This window comes from Catharus ustulatus, chromosome 3, assembly GCF_009819885.2.
Source record: "Catharus ustulatus isolate bCatUst1 chromosome 3, bCatUst1.pri.v2, whole genome shotgun sequence".
Classification (NCBI taxonomy): Eukaryota; Metazoa; Chordata; class Aves; order Passeriformes; family Turdidae; genus Catharus; species Catharus ustulatus.
Window position 1 is genome coordinate 19,216,931 of NC_046223.1, and position 18,853 is coordinate 19,235,783.

An 18,853-nucleotide genomic window follows, 5' to 3' on the forward strand; every position below is an offset into this window, starting at 1 on the left:
CACTGGTTTATAGTACAGTGGTTTTTTTGTTCAGTGTGTAGGGGGTTTGGTTTGGTTTCTTGTTGTGGGGTTTTTGTGAGTTTTTGGTTTGTGGGATTTTTGATGCTTGGGTTTATCTGTATGTTCAGTTTCGGGGGTTTGTGTCTGTGTGCATGTGTTTGGGTTTTTGTTGAGGGTTTTGATGTATTTGCTTTTGGTTTATTTGGGGTTTTTCTTTTATGTGGATGGGTTTCATTTCTGATTTTTAAATACTTTATGCCTGGTTCCTCCAAGTGGAGCATGGGGAGTTAATTTTTAAATTTTGTTTTGTTTTGTTTTGATGGCTTTCACCAGCTGAAAGGCTTGTGAAAAGTTCCAGCTGTTCCAGTTCCAGAAAACTGGAAGGAAATACTTAAACTGATCTGACCATGTTTTGTGGATACTGTTATTTTAAGAGCATGTTAACTTTACTATCAATGCAGCTTTGAGCAACTCCTTTTTGTAATGGTCAGGGATTTCATTTGAATATTTCATAAGATTTATAAAAGAAAGAAGTTATGTTCCCAAGAAGTGGCACAGTATTAATCAACCCTTTGACATTTTCAAAAATGCTGAATGGGGCTTTTGCCTCTTTCATTGTTTCTCATTAATTTTATCTTAATTTTTGGCTAAAATCTGAAGGGCATCACTTCGTAATGGAGTTTGCAGACTGTGTAATCATCAGGTCTCTTTCCAGTGTTCTTAAGATGAAACTTTGTGGCAGCACAACCAAATTTTAATGTAATTTTTAGTGTCTTGTCTTTCTGTATGCCATCAGCAAAAGAGAAATTTATCCCCAAATAAGCTGTTGTTTGTATCCCTAGAGGGGCAGACCTTTCCGCTCTCGTGCGTGAGGCTTCCATTTGTGCCTTGAGACAGGAAATGGCCCTGCAGAACACTCAAAGCAAGAAGGGTAAGAAAGCTTTAAAAAAAATAATCTTAACTGAACAGTGACAAGATAAATAGAATAGGAAGTATTTGAAGTGGTTGAAGACAAGCATGAAAACAAGGCTGTGAAAGCTCTACAACACTGACTGATTGGCTTCTGAGCCAAACAAAAATTACGTCACATAAGGGGAGGAATGGGAGACTACAGGAAAAATGGTTATGCTAGAAGTCAGTATAATTTTTACTTTTAGAGAATTGAAGGCTGCAACCTTAAAGAAAAGTTTCTGTTGAATGGTTATGTAAACTGATTGTTTTCTAGACTAAATAACCCTTTGCCAATTTTCCCTGCCACCACCAAGGACTAATTATGCTGATGTATTTGGAGCAGAGCTGTAACCTGCACCTTCCCTCATCTCCTACCTTTGGCACCCAGCTGTGTTGTGTAACTGAACACGTTCATCCAGCACTGATGGAGTTGGGAAAATCTCAGTGCCACTTTTGATCTTTGGTGCTTAGCTCATCAGTGCCTCTTGCCAGAACTTTAACAGGGAGCTATAAATTGATTCAAGTATGATCTCTGCCCTTTCATTATCTGTCTGAACTGCTGGTTTAAGCTGGATTTTCCTGGGGATTTTTAAATTATAGATTGAAACTTTTATATAAAATGCCTGTCTGTTTAGATTTTTTTCCCAGTATTTTGTTTGTTATTTTATCCTTAAGTCAAAATGCAAAGCTAAGATGGAATTGTGACTTTTCAGATTCTGTCCTTGGAAAATATCATAGGCTTTCATTATGCCCCTGATTTCTAAGAGCAACACTGGTATTTTACTGGCTTTAAATTATTCTTTTTGATCTAGTACCTATCCAGTCTTGTCTGTATGTTACCTGAGCACAGTGTTTGTATTCCCTGTTCTGAGGCAACAAGCATGTTCAACTAGAGGAAAAAACCCCAAGCTATAAAAACCTTCCCTGTTGTATGACTTGGTTACCCATTTTGCTTCCTGTAGCTGGATAAAACTATTGATTTGAGGTAGAAATATCTGAGTTTATCTTGGTCATTTCTATCATTGTTCAGAATACAGCAGGCTTTATTCAAAGCTGTTCATCCCTTGAATTCAGCCTTCACAGTCAGGATTGCAGCCTAAGGACTGACTGTGTGAAAGTGTAGGCAGCCAGCAAGTCCATAATATACGTGCAGCTTGATTTGCTTGTTTATAGCAGCTGCTTGCTTGGACTGTCCTTGTGTTTCCAAGATGTCAGCCCTGATTGGTATGAAAACAGGTGAGGTGGTTTCTGATTTGAGACCTTGTTCATTTTTATCTTCAAGATAAGACTGGGGATGTTCTTCCTTCAGTGTTCAGCAGGACACGCTCAGCTGCTTCCCCTCCCACGCTCTGTTTGGCTGTGGATGGGTGCTGAGTGTCCTCCTCAGTCAATCCCTTGGAATCAGGGCTGCTCCTTTCTATTCTGGAGAAGCTGTTGCAACTTCTTGTTATACCTGATATTTTCCCTCTGGAATAAATTCAGGGGTGTGGTTTTTTTAACCCTCAGCAGTGAGTGGTTTGCTTGATGGTACTTTTAGAAAGAGAAATGCAAAGTTATCCTTTCTGTGATATTTCTTAGGAGAATTCAGAAATTCTGCTGCCAACCTGAACAGGCTTAGGCATGCTGATCATGTTAGTCACTGTGGTGTGAGAATTGGCAGACATAGAAGTCTGAAGGGGAAATTCCTAAAAATTGGGCAGATTTCCACTCTTATGAAGTGGATTTCCTCATCATTGGCCCAACATTGACTGCCCAGAAAGGTTCACTGTCATTTGCAAACTTGGAATTTCACTTCTGCCTCCCTTTTGCAAACCACTGAGGATGGTGCATAAAAGTGGTTTCAGCACCACTGTCAGAGTGGGACCCACCCTACTGCAGAAATTTTTGCAGCTTCTTAGTCAAGTTCCTCAGAAACTTTAGGACACCATGTGCTGCTGGTGACTACTTGCCCTTGACATCTTAACTCACCTGTTTGGCTTAATCTTGTCTATTTATTTGGAACAGATCTAGTTACACAGAATGTACAGAGTATGAGAAATAATAGGAGAGATTCTTGCTCCTATTCCAGCTGCAGTGACAAATACAGACCTTGTCAACTATAGCCATTTTTGTGCATTTTTATAAAAGATAGCCAGTGGTCTCCCATATCACCTGCAGTCTGTAAGACTGATCCTAAGCAAAGAATCTGAGACTTGTTGTTGGAGCAGTTAAGAGCAAGTGTGGTTTAACAAGTGAGAATAAATTTTTGCATCTTTGCAGTCGAATTTGAAAAGGAAGATCTGCTCCTTGTTTGATAGGAAACACCTATCCCTCACTCATCTGTGTAAATAGGAAAACACCAATTTCATATTTACAGTTTTCAGTACATTTCAGTCATATTTTTTAAAGATTGTACCTATTGATATACTTCATTATTTTAATTCAACAATATAAATAGTTTTAAACACTAAAATATTTGTACCTGCTTATTCAGACTAAATGGTTTTGTCATCAGAAATCGAGGCAAAGCGTGTTAATGCAAGTAGGCAAGGTCTAGATTACTCACAGCTACATTATCTACATGATGAAGCTTTGGGCAAGCTTGTATCACATAATAAGCATGAAGTAGTCTAACTTAATTGCAATGAGATTTTCTCCCTCTCTATAGCATTGTCACAGTTTGATTAAAAATTACATTTGTTTAAAAACAAAAGTGAAAGCAAAATTAAATTCTCGTTGCTTCATTTTATTGTTTTATGGAGTTTTAATGACTCAGTCTAAAAGTAATCTCTCTTCTGGGAAAGTCCCACATTGAACCTTTTTCTTACTAAATGCTAAATAGCATTTCCTTGGGGGAAACAGGTTAAATTCCCGATATTTTAAACTTGCATCTTCAAATTTTCCAGGTATAATTTTATCTGGTAATAGGAATGTTGAACATGAGCTCCAGAGAAGTGAGATGAGAGAGCAGTGAGGTGGCATGTTTAGTTCAGTGGACATTAACCTTCATCTTTACCTTTAACATAGGTAATAATAACTGTAGACTATTTGCTCTTCTGCTTAATACCTCAGACAAGGTATACTTCATTTTTAATTTACTATCTTCCATTTTCTGTTTAGTCTTTTACCATACCAGCAGAAGATTTTTGTTCAACTCAGACTCAAAATATAATAAGAGGTTTTTTTCATGTTGGCACATCCCATTTCATGTGGCAGAGGTGGAAACAAAAGCAACAATCATCCTAATGAAAGAGATGAAAAGAATGCACCAAACAAGACCACAATTTGTATTTCTCTCGTATCTGCTACCTGTGCATAGTGTTAGCTGGTAATGAATCTTTATGTAGTGGCAGCTTGGGATTCTTAAATCCAGATTAAACAAGATACTTGCTTGTGACAGCAGAGGAATCCGTGACTTGTTTGAGGTATGCTTTTGTTTTAACATACTAAGAAAACCTATTCAAAAGGTTATTATTAGGAATAATTACTGTGTATAGCTGCATTAAGGTTAAAAAGGCAATTTGCATAAACTTAAACACAGGGAGTTGTAGCAGGGAAAGCTTTCATCACTTCTGGGTAATGCCAGAGAAGGCAATAATATGAAACAAATTGCTTAGAAATTGAGTACAATTGGAATGATAGCAACATGTTTTCTAGATACTTCTTAATAACAGGGAAGCTTAATACGGAATTTATGTTTTTTAAAAAAAAAAAAAGTCCAGAAGTCCAGAACTGGAAGCAGCACAATTTGAGGGATTCACTTCCAGAAAGGTTAAGGGATTTCAGTTAGGTTTCATGAATGCTGCCTCCAAATACACAGAACAGTGATGAGTGTCACTTGTCTGCAATTTTAGTAACTTATTATGCTTTGTTGTTTAAGGAGAAATCAGGATTTCTCATAAACACTTTGAAGAAGCTTTTAGGAAAGTGAAGTCTTCAGTGTCCAAGCAGGTAAGATAACATTCCAGTGTATAAGGCTCATTACTCCCTTGGGAAGGACCCTCTTCTGATGCTGGAGACTGGTGGGAAGGGTTAAGGATGCAGCATACTTAGATGGATTTCAAACTGACACTACCTGTTTCTGCATTAAACAAAGCTGATGTTTGTCTTAAGATCAGAAATTAAAGCCTCCCTTTTCAACTGCTGATGATGCACTGCATGTAGATGGCTCACCAAGATATCAAGGTTATTTTTTTGTGTGGTGCCTTGGACTTCACTGACATTCCCAGACTGATTATTAACCTGGCACTAAGCTCTTATGGCTGCTCAGTTTTCAGTTAGAAGTCAAGGCCTTTAGAGTGCACCACATCATACCACAACCCTTCCTCCCCCCTGATGATGACACACAAAGATGTTAACCCTTTCTGCTGATGTTCAAGAAATGTCAATTTAAGATGGGACATAAAACACACTTCATTATCTTTGTTATTTCCTATCACTCTTTTCATTATTTGGATTTGTCAAGGAAGTTTGTGTAAATGTTTCCTTATGCCTTGTTCCTTTTAATGACTGAAAGGAAAGCTGTTCAATCATCTTAATTACTATAATTTTGAAGTTAATGTATAGGAATTGCTATTAGTGCAGAGCTTGTGTCTAAGGTCTTCATGTGTTGCCAAGAGTGTACTGCAACCAGAAATACATTAATGTATTCACATGTAACACTACCCAGAGAGAAGTTAGTAAATTATTTCCTTTCATTATTATTGTATTTTGATGGTCAGTGACTTTTTCATAAAAATTTAAAAGTGATCTGTGGTTCCAAGAACCTGTTTAGATGATGTTAGTTGTTGTTTTCTCTTTGCTAATCACTAAGCAAACAACCACAGAAATTCAAAACATCTCCTCTAACATGGCAACAGCTGTTAAGTTTTAGAACATATTCCTTCTGGTTAACCAGAAATGTTATTCTGCATCTCAAAGGCAGCTTAAATATCATGTGTCTGAGAGTCCTGTATTTCAATTATATTCATCTGAAGACTTTTCAGTGAGCTATTTTGAAATATGTTTTCCAGTACAAGATACTCATTTCCTGTTTCCAGCTGCTACTTCCTATCTGCTAGATGAATTTAGTCTGACAAAAATTCTTGCTATGAATACTGGAAAACTAAAATAAAAAAGGCTAAAAATGCTGCATCTTACAGATGTAGTGCATCCTACTCCATACACATCTCTGTTTTGCTTTAATTGGTTGACTCAAGATAAACAACAATTCTTAAAGCTGTGGACGGACATCACTTTCTGAAGCCAGTTATTTCATTGGAAGTACTCTGCTCCTCAAAACTCTCATTTTGATTGTCCAGTGAAAAGGGTTAAGGAACAGTTAAGTTAGACTAGCAAAGGATGATCTTGTCTGTCCATTGTGCAGAACTAGATAGGGGAGAAAAGTGTCAGTTCAGCAGCTCCTGTGACCACGAGGGCAGTGCCTTCTCAGTGAAGCTGCCATCGAACCTGGCATGGCAACAGGAACTGTAAGAACTCTGCCTGAGGCCTCTGGGAATTACACACCTGGAGAACCTCATTTATGAGCCAAGCTAGTGGGGGTTTGCCTTATTCAGGTTTTTGTTTGTAAATGTTCTAAAATGCAGCTAGTGACTCATAGAGCTGATTTGTTTCACTTGCTTAAATAATACACACTCACTTTTAAATATTGTGTAATTTTTTTACCATGGTCTGAGGTATTTTTCCTTTTCTCTTGCCACTGTTAGGATCAAATAATGTATGAAGAACTGCGTCGGTCACTGTGCAGCTGACACATTTGGACAATTCTCAAAAGCTACTAACTCTGCACTGGTGAAGAGTTCTGCAGTTCCTGTGCCTGTTTTCAAGAGCAGGTTGGAAAGAAGCTGTACTAAATCAATGTCTCAACTTTTTATACTGCATTTGGAAAAAAGGTCATCACAACCTACTGCTCTAAAGCATCCTTAATTTAACTGCCTCCAGAATAAAAGATAAAATACATGCTTCCTTCTTATAACCAACTGCATTTTCCAAATGACTGCTTCTAGTGCTAAAAAGCTAATAGTATTCTGATTTATTTGGTGCCCTGAATCAGCAATCTCTGAGGCACAGGCTAACCCTTCCAAGTGTTTACACTGCTCAAATAGCTGTTTTCAATCATCAGAGAAAATGGCTGTGTTTTCCAGAACAAGGACACTGAAAGAAGCTGAGAGGACAGAGCTGGGAAAGTGCTGCACTGGATGTTATCACACCATTAATCATGCATTTTCCAAGTACAGTGACACATGATTGTGCCAGCACAGGTTCTCAGAGCTGCTAACAGCTTCCTTCCACCTCACCAAAATAAACTGCCCACAGAAGGAAAGCTGGGAGGGTTACCTAGGAGAGAGTAAAGTTTGGAAAGTGGAGAAGTGCTATGATACTATGATTCAACCTAGGAAACAGTTCAGAGGTGCTTAACAAGCTGCTTCTTAATTACTTTTCTTAAAGTATCCAAGTTAAGACAAAACACTGAAAAGTGACAGAGCCTACAACCTACAAGCCCAATGAAATAGTTTTTGTAAGCAACATCTAATCTGTAAGCATCCCCCCCTACCTATTTAAACACATTAAGAGGGAGATGATTTAATCTCCTACTTGAATTCATTTAAACAAATACCCTGAACAACCAGATCTAACTTTAAGACTGACCTTGATAGAGAATAGTACCTTACATCTTAAATTCTAACAAGAAATCTTGCTGCACCTTTTTACCCAAAGGTCCATGTTGAAGGTTATCACATGAAACTTCCCACCACAGACTTTATTAAAAAATATCAACAACAGCTTGTTCTTACCAGTGGGATTTTTGCTTAACATGGGATGACACTCCCTTCCTCTCTTAAGGAAGCTGGAGCCTCAGTGACTCAAACTTTGACTCATAAGACTAACAAATTAAGTCCCTGTATGTAAAGCAGATGATGATGATGGTGATGTGCCTGCTTTTAATTGTAAAACATGCTTGAAGCTTCAGCTATGATTCCCAAAATCCAAGATAAGCATCATCATTTTCAATCAATACCAGGCTGGAGTCTAGACATGATGGCCCAGCACCCTGTCCAGCTAAACCTTACAAGTGTCTGACTTTGGAGAATCCACCACTTCCCTGGGGAGATTTTTCACAATGAAAATCAACTAGTGGAATAGTTTTTCTCATTTCCAATTGGAAGCACCCCTTACCGCTCATCTTTTCCATGTCAAACTTGTATGAAGGGAATCTCCATCTTCTTTGTAACCACCCCTGGAACATGGTACTAATTTCTCTCCCTAAGCTTTGTTTTCTTGAGGCTGCACAAACACAGTTCTCTCAGCTTATAATACTACAACAGTATAATAATAATAATGATACATTCAAGTCACTGGAGTGGCTGAATAGACCAATGAAAAGAATAAGTGATTTCTCCTTTGTGGATATACAGAGAAAATTCCAGCTACTGTACTTGAGCATAGCTGCAAATGATGAGATCAGGCAGGAGTGGACTCCTCAAGCCCTGGCATATCCACCTAAGAATGTTCCTTTCCTTTTATGACGATACTCCCGTGTATGGAACAAGAGAGCTAAGTAGGATTTGAAAGGCAAGATCAGGGAAGAAATGCTATCACAGAGTAGTAATAGCACTACAGTCTCATCAAGAGTGCCAGCACAAAACATCAAGGTGGCTCATGATTATTCTTCGTAATGGGTGGCAGAGGAAGCAGGATGTGGGAGGGTTTGAATGCACAAGAAAATCTGAAGTTAAGGTGACAGACAGAAAGAGCCAGGTCAGTCAAGTGTCTGCTCACCTTGTCTGGGCTCCCTGTGCAGCAAGAAGCAGGCAGGGGTAGGCAGCTGAATTCCATTTGCCTGCTCACATGCGAGTGTTGCACCCACACTGCTCCTTGTGGGAAATTCTGCTTAGGCTATAGTATGTATCACTAAAAATACAATGATCCTTTGTACAGAAAAGATCCTTTGTACACAGAAAATGGGAACGAGCCTTTTCACCCAAAAGAGACAAATATTTTGTTCTGCATATGCGGCTACGCCCCTCCTAGCAGACATGCCTCGAGGTTTTGCCTCCAGTCATCTTGTTTCTGTTGTGACAAGATCAAGAAATTGTTCATCATGCCATTCTCCTCTCCCTTTTCCTGAGGCTAGCAAGATATTGAAACCACAAGAATGAGCCTGTCCCAGAGCATAGCAGATGCTAACTTAAGCATGGATAGAGGGCAGAAGCAGTGCAGAGGCCTGTTAAAAAGAGAAAAGAAAAATGCTGTCTTCATTCTTGGCTGAATAGGAAACTTTTTCCACATCTCTGTCCTCACTAAAGTCTCGTAATCCACTTCAGGTTTGATTGTGAAATAGAAGATTTGCTAGAGAAAAGATAGTTGCATGGACTTGCAGGTTGCTGTGCTAAAGGCAGATCCACATAATGCAGGCACACCTATTTATCAGATTGTTTCCCTAGGACCTTGCAGAAGCAAGGCTGGCAGACCCAGAAGTGGCTCATGTGCCTTGCAGTGTGCAAGCTCAACAGCAGAACTTGCTTTGCTGTAAGTCTTTGGAGACTTCCAAATTACAGAGCACAGTTTCCAAAAGCTGTGCCAAACTACTTACACAAGGTTGCTGCTTCAAAGTCACTTTTCCTCCTCTTAGCCCAACAGGAGTAGGGCAGGCTGCAGTCTGCAGCATTGATGTTATCACCTGTTGAACCTCATCATTAAAGAAGGAATGAGCAGCTTTTAAATTCTGCTATGGCATGCCACTTCATCTGATAGAAGGAATAAATGTCAGGGAGGCAGAGGCAGGCCACTGCCCTCAGCATGACAGTGGCCACTTACCATGAACAGATCCACGTCTCAACACCTGGAGACCTTTGACTTAGGTGCTCAATTAATGAGCTCACCAGAGGAGTTCCAAGACACACAACTGGAAGTCTCAACTGACCTCTGGTTCCAGGGGGGAAGCCCTGGCCTGGGTCTCAAACATGGAGCTCTGCAACCAGACAGATGCACCCATTTAGCATGTTAATGTTGGGAAGCAGACAGGTTCAACAGCAAACCGGGAATGCCAGAGGCAAGGGTTGTTCTGAAAGAGAATACCCACGCCTGTCCTGTGGGAAAACTAATGCCTAGCACAATCAGATTCCAGGATGCATTACTTATTCCACTTAAGCAGCTCCACATAATTGGGGGCAGAGAGCATTAAAAGCCATGCAAGGAAATTTATTCTGAAAACTACACATTATTCTGAAAGCTTTGCATAAATTCTGCACAATTTAACTGCAACTAAAATACTTGGGTGACAGTCAAGATTCCTGATTGATTTCCCATAATGGAGATCTTTTCCAAAGTGACAGGAACTAACCCTAATAAACATGTAGAAACAAAGTTAACTCATTCAATCTGTACAGATCTAGAAAAAACAATTGGTTTAACTATCAGGGTTCTTGATACTCTTTGGGTTTATTTGTTCTTCACCAGTTACCAAAGCTCCCTCCAACTTTCAGATAAAATGTTTCAAAGATTATACTAAGCCCCTTCTGCCAGGTAAGTTTTACTTGTAGTAATGAAAATTATTTAATTCCTTAAAACAATAACTAGATAGTTCACGTGTTTTTTAAAAACAATGTTAGTGTTTCATATTTCTATATCATGCCTTTGGAGTAAACACCATGCTTTCTCCAGTCATACTTAAATTTGTTGTTCATTTAGAATCTATCAAGTCAAGTAGTGCCAGCTGGTCCTAATTACTTTTACCAGGGGTCCAGAAATGCTTCTAATTTTTTTAGGGATGAAACTATGCTGAGTACTTTTCAAATTATGTGCTTTTGGCAGTTCTTACTATTTATGTTAGCTGCTAAGGCTTTTTATGTATTACACAGGAATTCTGTGCCTAAGAAGGGTCATTACCAATGCTTGCAAGAATCAGACCATTCTTTAGATCCAAACTTAAATCTCACTGGCTCAGATTAACTTAATACAGTAAATAGATCTCCAGTAGATAGTCATTAGCAGATGTTTCAGAAAGATTGCGGCAAGCACAGATATCTCCCTCAGAATTCTCCACTGTTCAGTACCTCCTGAAGTGAAAATAATGTATTTATAATTTGAGTTGGAATGAAAAATCATAGTCAGAGCACCTTAAAGCAATACTTGCAACTTTAAACAAGAAAGATGGTGACTTCAGCCCTGTCTAAAAGCACAAATTCCATGAAATAGGTAACTAACTACAAAATTTTTATTCTGAACTCTACTTATCTTAAATAGTCATGTAGGATAACTGAATTTCTTAACTTCAGCTCTTAGCCATAAAACTTTACAGACACTTTCCATCCTTCATCCAGCTATGAGAAATCATCAACACCAAAGATAATATCAGAAATGAAGAGTGATATTAAGCAGCTTTAAAAGAAACTGGTTTGCAACTTCTTAAGCCTTTGCAAGTATTTCAACCCAAGTCAGTTTTCCTGTGAGCAGGGAGGAAAGGCACTTATTCTTTACAGGTCATCTGTATCACCACTCGATAGAAAAAGGTCTCAAACCTGCTTTAGAGATACCAGATTTCTCTAAAGCTTAAGTCCTTCAGCATAAGGGGACCAATCAAAAATTCATCCAGTATTACTTTAATCTTTGCTTTTCAATTACATGTAAAAATACTGGACAAAGTCTGTTTTGACATCACACTCCACCCTGAGCAACACACTGGCTACCTCACAGGTTATGGGCACAATGAAGTCACTCTGTAGGTGGCTGGCAGACTTCCATACCACTGCTACTGCTTAGCCACAGATAAGGGCCCACACTTAAACAGAACACACATTAAAACAGCACCACAGTCGAGACCAAGTTAAGATGGACCAGTACAATCTTTCCAGGCACTCACCTTTAAAAAAAAAAAAACAACAAACACCCCAAAATACAGGAGTTTGGGGCATCTAAAATTCAGTTACAGCAGCTACAACTTCCACCTTCCTCAGCTTCCATCGATCAGATTAATGAAGAACAACATATCACAGAGCCACTATTTGAGATTTAAGGGTAACGTGTAGCCAGTTTTGACTGCTTAAAGCCATCATCAATGCATTAGAGGGCAGAAGGCAAATCTACTGTGCTGAGATATGGAAAGGTTCTTCACTGTCCAGCCAAGTCTATCTGTTCCTAATGAACAATTTCCTAAGCAGGAAGTTTGATATCACCACCTCTCACCACATTTTAATATGTAAGGACAAGTATTTATGGAGGGCACTGTAGGTTTAGGGGGGAAAAAAACCAAACAAGATTATTTAACAACCTTTCTGTGTACACAAATGACTAATGTGCTAATAGGCAGTATTGTTAGTGGTTGTAGCAAGACTTGTTCGCCAGAATAGAATGTGTTTCAATCCATTTACTTTTCCATAGAAGCCAAATTTCCAAATATGTGCAAATATTTATATTTGAAAACATAGTAACATAGAAATTTTTCTTCAAAGAAGAGAAAACCTCCAAACTCTGTAACAAGATTTTTCCAACATGAAACCCCACATCAGATATATTAAGTTACCAAAATGCCACCTGCTCACACCACATGCCAACAGAAGCAAATCAGGCAGTAGATGGTTCCCTTTGAGTTGGCAATACCCATGAATTCCCCACTTTTTTTTTTTAACAAAGAAGTCACAGAAGCCATCTCAAAGATACCAGTTTCATTCTCATAAATTGCTCCTTTGAGGTACTCTCAGTAGAAAATTGGAACTTTAAAGCATTGCTTCAAATGACACATATTTAAACAAAAGCAGACTGAACATTTCTGTGCAAATTTAGTTCTTCCAACCATCAGTTTGGAAACATTTTCAACAGAGTGTTTAAGTTAACAAATCATGTTTGTTTAGAATTAACAAGTAAGTACAGCATTTTAAAACTAGCCATCTAAATAGCACATTGAGGGCAGTATACTACATTGAGAACTTTTAAACTGTTATGAGCCAGACATTTTATATAGATTTAACACCTACCAAAGTAAATTCTGTAACAAAGTGATTTTGCATTATATGTATAACACTGATCCTTAGGCAAACAGAGACACATTAAACCAATGAATCTGAGAGCTGTGAGGAATGTTATAGCTGGTAGGAGTCTGCTACAAATCCTTAAGGATGCATTGCTATGTTGCTGTACATCTTAATTCAGGACACAGGTGAACAGCTTAAGCAGGAAACCTTTATACCAGCCACTTTAAAGCAAGCAGACATTTTAAAGTTTTTTGGTTGCCAGAAGTTTAATCTTGCTTCACTTCACCCTTTAATTTTCTTTTCATGCGTGAATATGGGCTGATTGTGTCATCCATCACGAAGTCATACAGTACTTTTATCCAAGAGTTATATTGGGGCAGGTTGTCATAGTATTCAGCTGCTATTTTCTTCACCTGAAGGAGAGATATGAGGTTTATTTACTGGTTATATTAACATCAGTTGTGACAGCTTTACAACCCTCAGTGTGTAACAGCGCAGGTTAGATCCTACAGGAAAGGCCACTTCTGCCACAATGTGAACATTCCTCGAAAGAAAAAGCAATTCCCTAGTTATTAAGTAAATCTGTGAAGTTTTTGGAGCTGGCCAGAACAAACTGAACTAAGTCCCTTCACCATACTACCTACAGGCTGATGGGGGCTCACAAAGCAAGTAGTTTGGTTGCTGTTGGAAGTGACTCAGTTCCGTGCTGACTCACAGATACACAAGTAGCAGTAAAAAGGATGTTTTAAATTCTGGGAAGAGCTGTTTAGCACAGCTATTTTTAAATTTAAGTTTCAAATCTCATTACTCAAAAAAAAAAAAAAGGGCATTTTATTTCTGAGGAATATTTTGTGTCTGAAGACAGACTCCAAAGAACAAATATAAACTGCTTCCAAAGACTGTTCTCAGTTGTTAACTGGAGCACTATCTAAACTGAGAGCAGCAGGTTCAGTTAGGTGCCTGTACTGCCATTTAGGGCCAACCACTTAAAGCCTTAAAACCATGAACAGAACAAAAAGGATTTTTCACTAAATTCCGTAGCTTTAGTCCAAAGAATAGTATCAATCCATATAAAAAACAAACAAACCCAAGGTGTTACATGGCTGGTTTGAAGGCAAAACTTGTTTTGACCCATCACCACACTACAGAATAGTGCACCTAGGCAATGTGCTCTTACTCAACAGTAGTAACTCTCAGCTCACCAGTGCTGAGGAATCAAGTGTTCAGTACTTAGGGATCTTTAGCACACAGCAGAGTCCAATCCAAACAAATTAACTGCACTGTTACAAAAGAAGGCTTTGTTTTCTTATCAGAGCTGTGGATTACGAGTCCTGCAGCAGAACTGGGTATCTACCCCTAGAATTAAATACTTGGAAAAATTCATGCCCTACTTACAGCTAAGGTACTTGTCCAAGAAGTGAAATGCTGGTTTACAGCACAGACCCGAGTATCAAAGGGGAGTTAAAGCAACTTTTGCTGTATTTGAAAGATTTAAATCTATGACTAAAAGCAATCATCTATCTAAAACCAAACAAAAAACCCACAAAGCCTCAACAACCCAACTGCAAGATCTACCTGCCCTGGTAACAGTGCTGGCTCAGTTATTTCAGTTGCAGTTCCACCACTGATAACAGAAATACCAATTAAGTTCAGACCTCACTGGAGGTATGATCTTACAAGGTCTCACTATTGCCAAAGGCAATAACAAAGCTGTAAGACCAACACCACAGCTGCTGTAACTGAAGATTCAGATGTAACCCTAAAGCCTGTGTTCCCATGCTTCAATTGGGAAACACGGATACTGTGAAACAGAAGCTCCTGCCTGTAGTAAGCAAAAGCTGAAGTGAGAAACTTCACCTCTGCTACTCATGCAGGCATAGCAGGTCTAAGTCCTGGTTTAGAACTCTTAATTCTGCCTGTCCTACACTGCCAACGTACAGCTTAGGGTTCAAAGGCTCCTGCTAGACGAAACTGAATTGCTCCAGACTAGAGAAGTAATTAAACATTTGTCAACAGTACAACAAACATTAACGGTACCTCAAACCCTTTCTTTCCCCCACCAGAGGATGTCCCTGGTAAGAGACTGAGGGGTAGGCACACATTACAAAACCGTCCTTAACGTTTCAATGACAGAGATAACAAATCTCCAGAGTTATCTGCAACCTCTTAACTACTTCTCTGCATACTTACAAAGAAGAATTCAGAAGACAGGTTGTAATTACGGAATGCTAAAGTTAGTGCAAAGCATAAGACATGCGTTCCCTCCCCTCTCCATTTATGGAAGAGGACTGAGCAGCAGCAAACTGGAAGCTTGTTCAGGGTACCACTAAAATGCTAAACAATTACCTCCTTTATCGCTCAACTTATATTGTGAGGTTTTATTTCTTTTTAATCTCCCAAATTCCATTCTTCTGTCAGTGTTCTACCTTACTTTCTTGTTAAAGTAAGCCTTAATTTAAGAAAAAGCAATAACCTTTTAAGTTAACTTACCAGTGGAAGGCTCTTGCCAGGAATATTGGGGAAGTCATGATGTTCATTGTGATAGCCAACATTAAAAGTGAGCAAATTAAGTGGCCCATAGTAGGAATAGGTCTCATGTCCTTTTAAAAACATGTAATGTTCAGCTATGAAGTGTCCTGAAATTGGGTGCAACCCAAGACCAAGTACTGAACCAGCAAGCATGTAAAACATGGATTTGACTCCCCATAAATAATATATCACCACATCAAAGATGAGCTGAGCCAATAAATTGATTAGTTCAAGTCGAGTAATGGGTTTAGGATTGATGCAAAGAGGTCTAATGGCATAGAAAAAAGGCTGAAGAACAATCCATATGAACTTCCTAAACCGGGTGCAGAAAAACCAGCCCTCAAAGTTGGTAGGAATATCCACATCGATGCCATCACCACCCAAGTACCGATGATGATCCATGTGGTATCTCTTGAAGGATATGGAGTAGGGCAGACCAAGAGGGAGGTTGGCAAATATTCCAAACCAGCGATTCCACATGGCTTTGCTGTTGCCAAAGGCACTGTTGTGGGAGATCTCATGAATAGCCAGAGTCATGGAGTGACTAATACAGCTTCCAAAAACGTAAGCCCAGAAGACCACCCATTTCCAGTCCAAGTCTTTAACCAGATAGAATGCAGTCAGCTGTGCCAGAACCATCAGCACAACCACCCAGATCAGGTTGTAGTCTGGCTTCATCAATGCTTTTATCTCTGGGTGTTTAGCTAGACGGGGGAAAAATTAAATTAAAAAGAAGTTATTTCAAAGCTCTCCTCACAGCTAACTATCCCAATTAGATTACACTTTTTTTTCCCTTTGTCCCAATTACGAGTTGTCCGCAAATGCAATGAAAACGCGTGACCTTGCCACTTGAGATATTTACTGCTGTAATGAATCATTTGGAATCAAGTCATTTTAGCACTTTTACGTTGCTCAGCAACCAGACACGTACATGGCAAGCACCAGTACCTCATCCAGCCTCCTCAGGAAGGAAATGGCTCTGAGCCGACAACCCATCCGTAATTCAGAAGAGCTCCAGAAGGCTCAGATGCCGCTACCCGCCAGCGCGGTGCCCTGTGCGCACATTGGCCCCAGACACCGCCTCACCGCCCGTCCCGCCGGCAGGGGAGCGGCCCGGGGCCGCCGGGCAGCCCGGGCTCCCATTCCGCCGCTCGGGAGGGCAGCCCGGGCCGCCGCCGCCACCCCGCGCCTCGGCCCGGCCCCCCGCCTCCTTCCTCCGCTCCTTCCCCCGCTCCTTCCCTTCCCCTCCCCCGCCAGCGCCGCCAAGGCGGCGGCTCTCGCCTCCACGTACGCGGGCCCGGCCCCACCGCAGCCGCCCCGCCGGGAGGCTCCGGGGCCCCGCCGCCCCCCGGCCAGGGCGGCCATCTTGTGGGGTGCCCGCGTGCCTCCCCCCCGCTCCGCCACGCAGCCCGCGGCAAAAAGCGGCGGCACCGCGACGCCTCACCCAGGATCTCCTTGCGGCGGTCGGCGTGGGGCTGGTCCGTGTAGACCCACTCGAAATCCTCTCTAGCCACAGTATTCCCCATGGCTGCAGGGAAAAATCCCCCGCCCGGCTGTCCGCCCGCTGCGCGGAGCCCCCGGTACCGCACTTTATAGCGCGGCGGAGGCGGCCCGGGGCCACGCCCCCGCCCCGCCCTCGCCGCCCATTGGCCGCCGCCGGCTGCCGGGCGCCCCCTGCCGGCGGGGCGGGGCGGCCCTGAGGGGAACGAGGAGCCCTCAGAGCCCTCAGAACCCCCAGAGATCGGCGCTTTCGGAGCCCTCAGATTCCGCGGAGCCCTCAGAGGTCGGTGCCCTCAGAACCCTCGGAGCCCTCAGAGCCGTCGGTGCCCTCAGAACCCTCGGAGCCCTCCGAGCGGGGCCGCCGGCAGCGGGAGCAGCGGTGCGGGCTCCTCAAGCCGCGTTCCCTGCGCTGCTGTCCCGCTGTGACCCCGCGCTTACAGACCCCTAACGCGGCTGAGCTACAGCGCCAAGCGGCTGCACCAAAGTCTCCGCTTCCTTTTGTGGAAAGGTATTTGAAGAACTTCTTTGACAAACTCCTCTGTGAACTTCCCTCCATTTAATCTGTCATTGCATAAATTTGTTATAAAACATAGACTGTGGGCAGTTCAGTGAGAAAGATTATCCTACGTAGAAATTACTTCTCTGGAATTTTAGTTGTCCACTCATAATAATCTTAATTGGTAGATCAAAAATCCACTCAAATTAATCTAAATCAGCAGTAGTGATAAAAACAATGGAGGCTATTACCGCAAAGTAAATTATACCTTATCTCTTCATGTAATATTAGTATCTCACGGTTATGATTCATCATTTACATTTTACTGTTATAACGAGTACAAAAGGCTTATGCCTACAAGCTGCTGGAAATTCCAGGTGCAACAAGGCTATTGGAGGGGAAATTCAATCCCTACCTGGAAATGTTTGCAATGTGAAGTAGTGGACAAAGCACAGGATCCATAAAACGGAATGCTTTTGTGAATAGTTTGGTTTGCATGCATTTTAATTAGTGCACATTAGGGTGGGATTTAGAAGTGAAAAATGCAGGTGAGACACAGAAAAGGGTTTGCTCAACCTTTCCCTCCTCAGCCACAGAATTAGAATTGTGCAGACTGTCAAGACTGGTGCAGTGTAAGAGGCAAAGCAGATGTCTAGATTTCACTGAGGCACTGACCTTGCCAGGTTTACTTTTTGGTCAGTGACCATTTCACAATAAACCAAGAAGCTTTGGGGTTGCCAGTGCAGCCACTGACTGCAGAATTGCCAGGGTCACAAGTGTTTCACTCAGCAGAACTCCAAACACCACATATAACTTATCTGATAGCGTTCCCTTCTGATTGGAGTTCAAATGTTGGCACTGCTATCCACCACTGTGCTGAAGGCCTCCTCATCCATGGGAAGGATCCTGCCAAAAGGAGGAGTGTGGCAGCCAGTGACAGTACTGGAGGAGTGACAGCACATCAGTTCAGTACACAGAGGCAGGCTTACAGCACTACCAACAGATTTGTAAATGGTCACGAATTTCAGTAGGGCAATTAAACAGAAGATCCCAGATCTATAAACTAAACATCCCAGAGCAGTTTAAAAAGGTTTAAACAACAAAAAAAACCTCTATATTAAATAGGAAGCCTTGGACAATTCAATTGCCCAAGTGTACTGGAGAGCAAAGTGTCTTTCCTATTTAATTACTGCATTTAATCAGTCTGGTTTAAGCAGTCTGTGTAAAAAATCCAGATTTTTTAGGTCTTCAGAAAGCCAACAGTTTTTGTATCTGACATTTTTCATTCCAGAGACAGTGAGATCCAGTACCTACAGTACCTACTGCGTCTTCAGCTGGCACAAAGCTTGAACAAAAATCCTGGAATGTTCACTTACGTGTAAACCAAAGCCAGGACTGCATCCTTAGAATGAGGAAGGTGAGATCCAGA

At 41.0% G+C, this 18,853-nt stretch overlaps 2 protein-coding genes across 2 annotated transcripts in view; one reads left to right on the forward strand and one right to left on the reverse strand.

Annotated features, from left to right (window-relative positions):
- The window catches only part of NVL (nuclear VCP like), a 38,245-nt gene extending 31,357 nt beyond the window's left edge, over positions 1 to 6,888 (forward strand). Inside the window, exons 21-23 of the mRNA XM_033053943.2 lie at positions 843 to 931; positions 4,811 to 4,881; positions 6,636 to 6,888. Of these exons, the coding sequence (XP_032909834.1) occupies positions 843 to 931; positions 4,811 to 4,881; positions 6,636 to 6,680 (205 nt within the window). The 3' untranslated portion in view covers positions 6,681 to 6,888. The remainder of the gene's footprint in view (positions 1 to 842; positions 932 to 4,810; positions 4,882 to 6,635) is intronic.
- Positions 6,889 to 12,280: 5,392 nt separating this feature from the next.
- Positions 12,281 to 17,054, reverse strand: DEGS1 (delta 4-desaturase, sphingolipid 1). The gene is made up of 3 exons (XM_033053946.2): positions 16,873 to 17,054; positions 15,390 to 16,132; positions 12,281 to 13,312 (listed from the first exon to the last, which is right to left on the reverse strand). The coding sequence occupies exons 1-3, from the start codon at positions 16,952 to 16,954 to the stop codon at positions 13,166 to 13,168; spliced, it is 972 nt and encodes a 323-aa protein (XP_032909837.1). The 5' UTR covers positions 16,955 to 17,054; the 3' UTR covers positions 12,281 to 13,165.
- Positions 17,055 to 18,853: the final 1,799 nt, after the last annotated feature.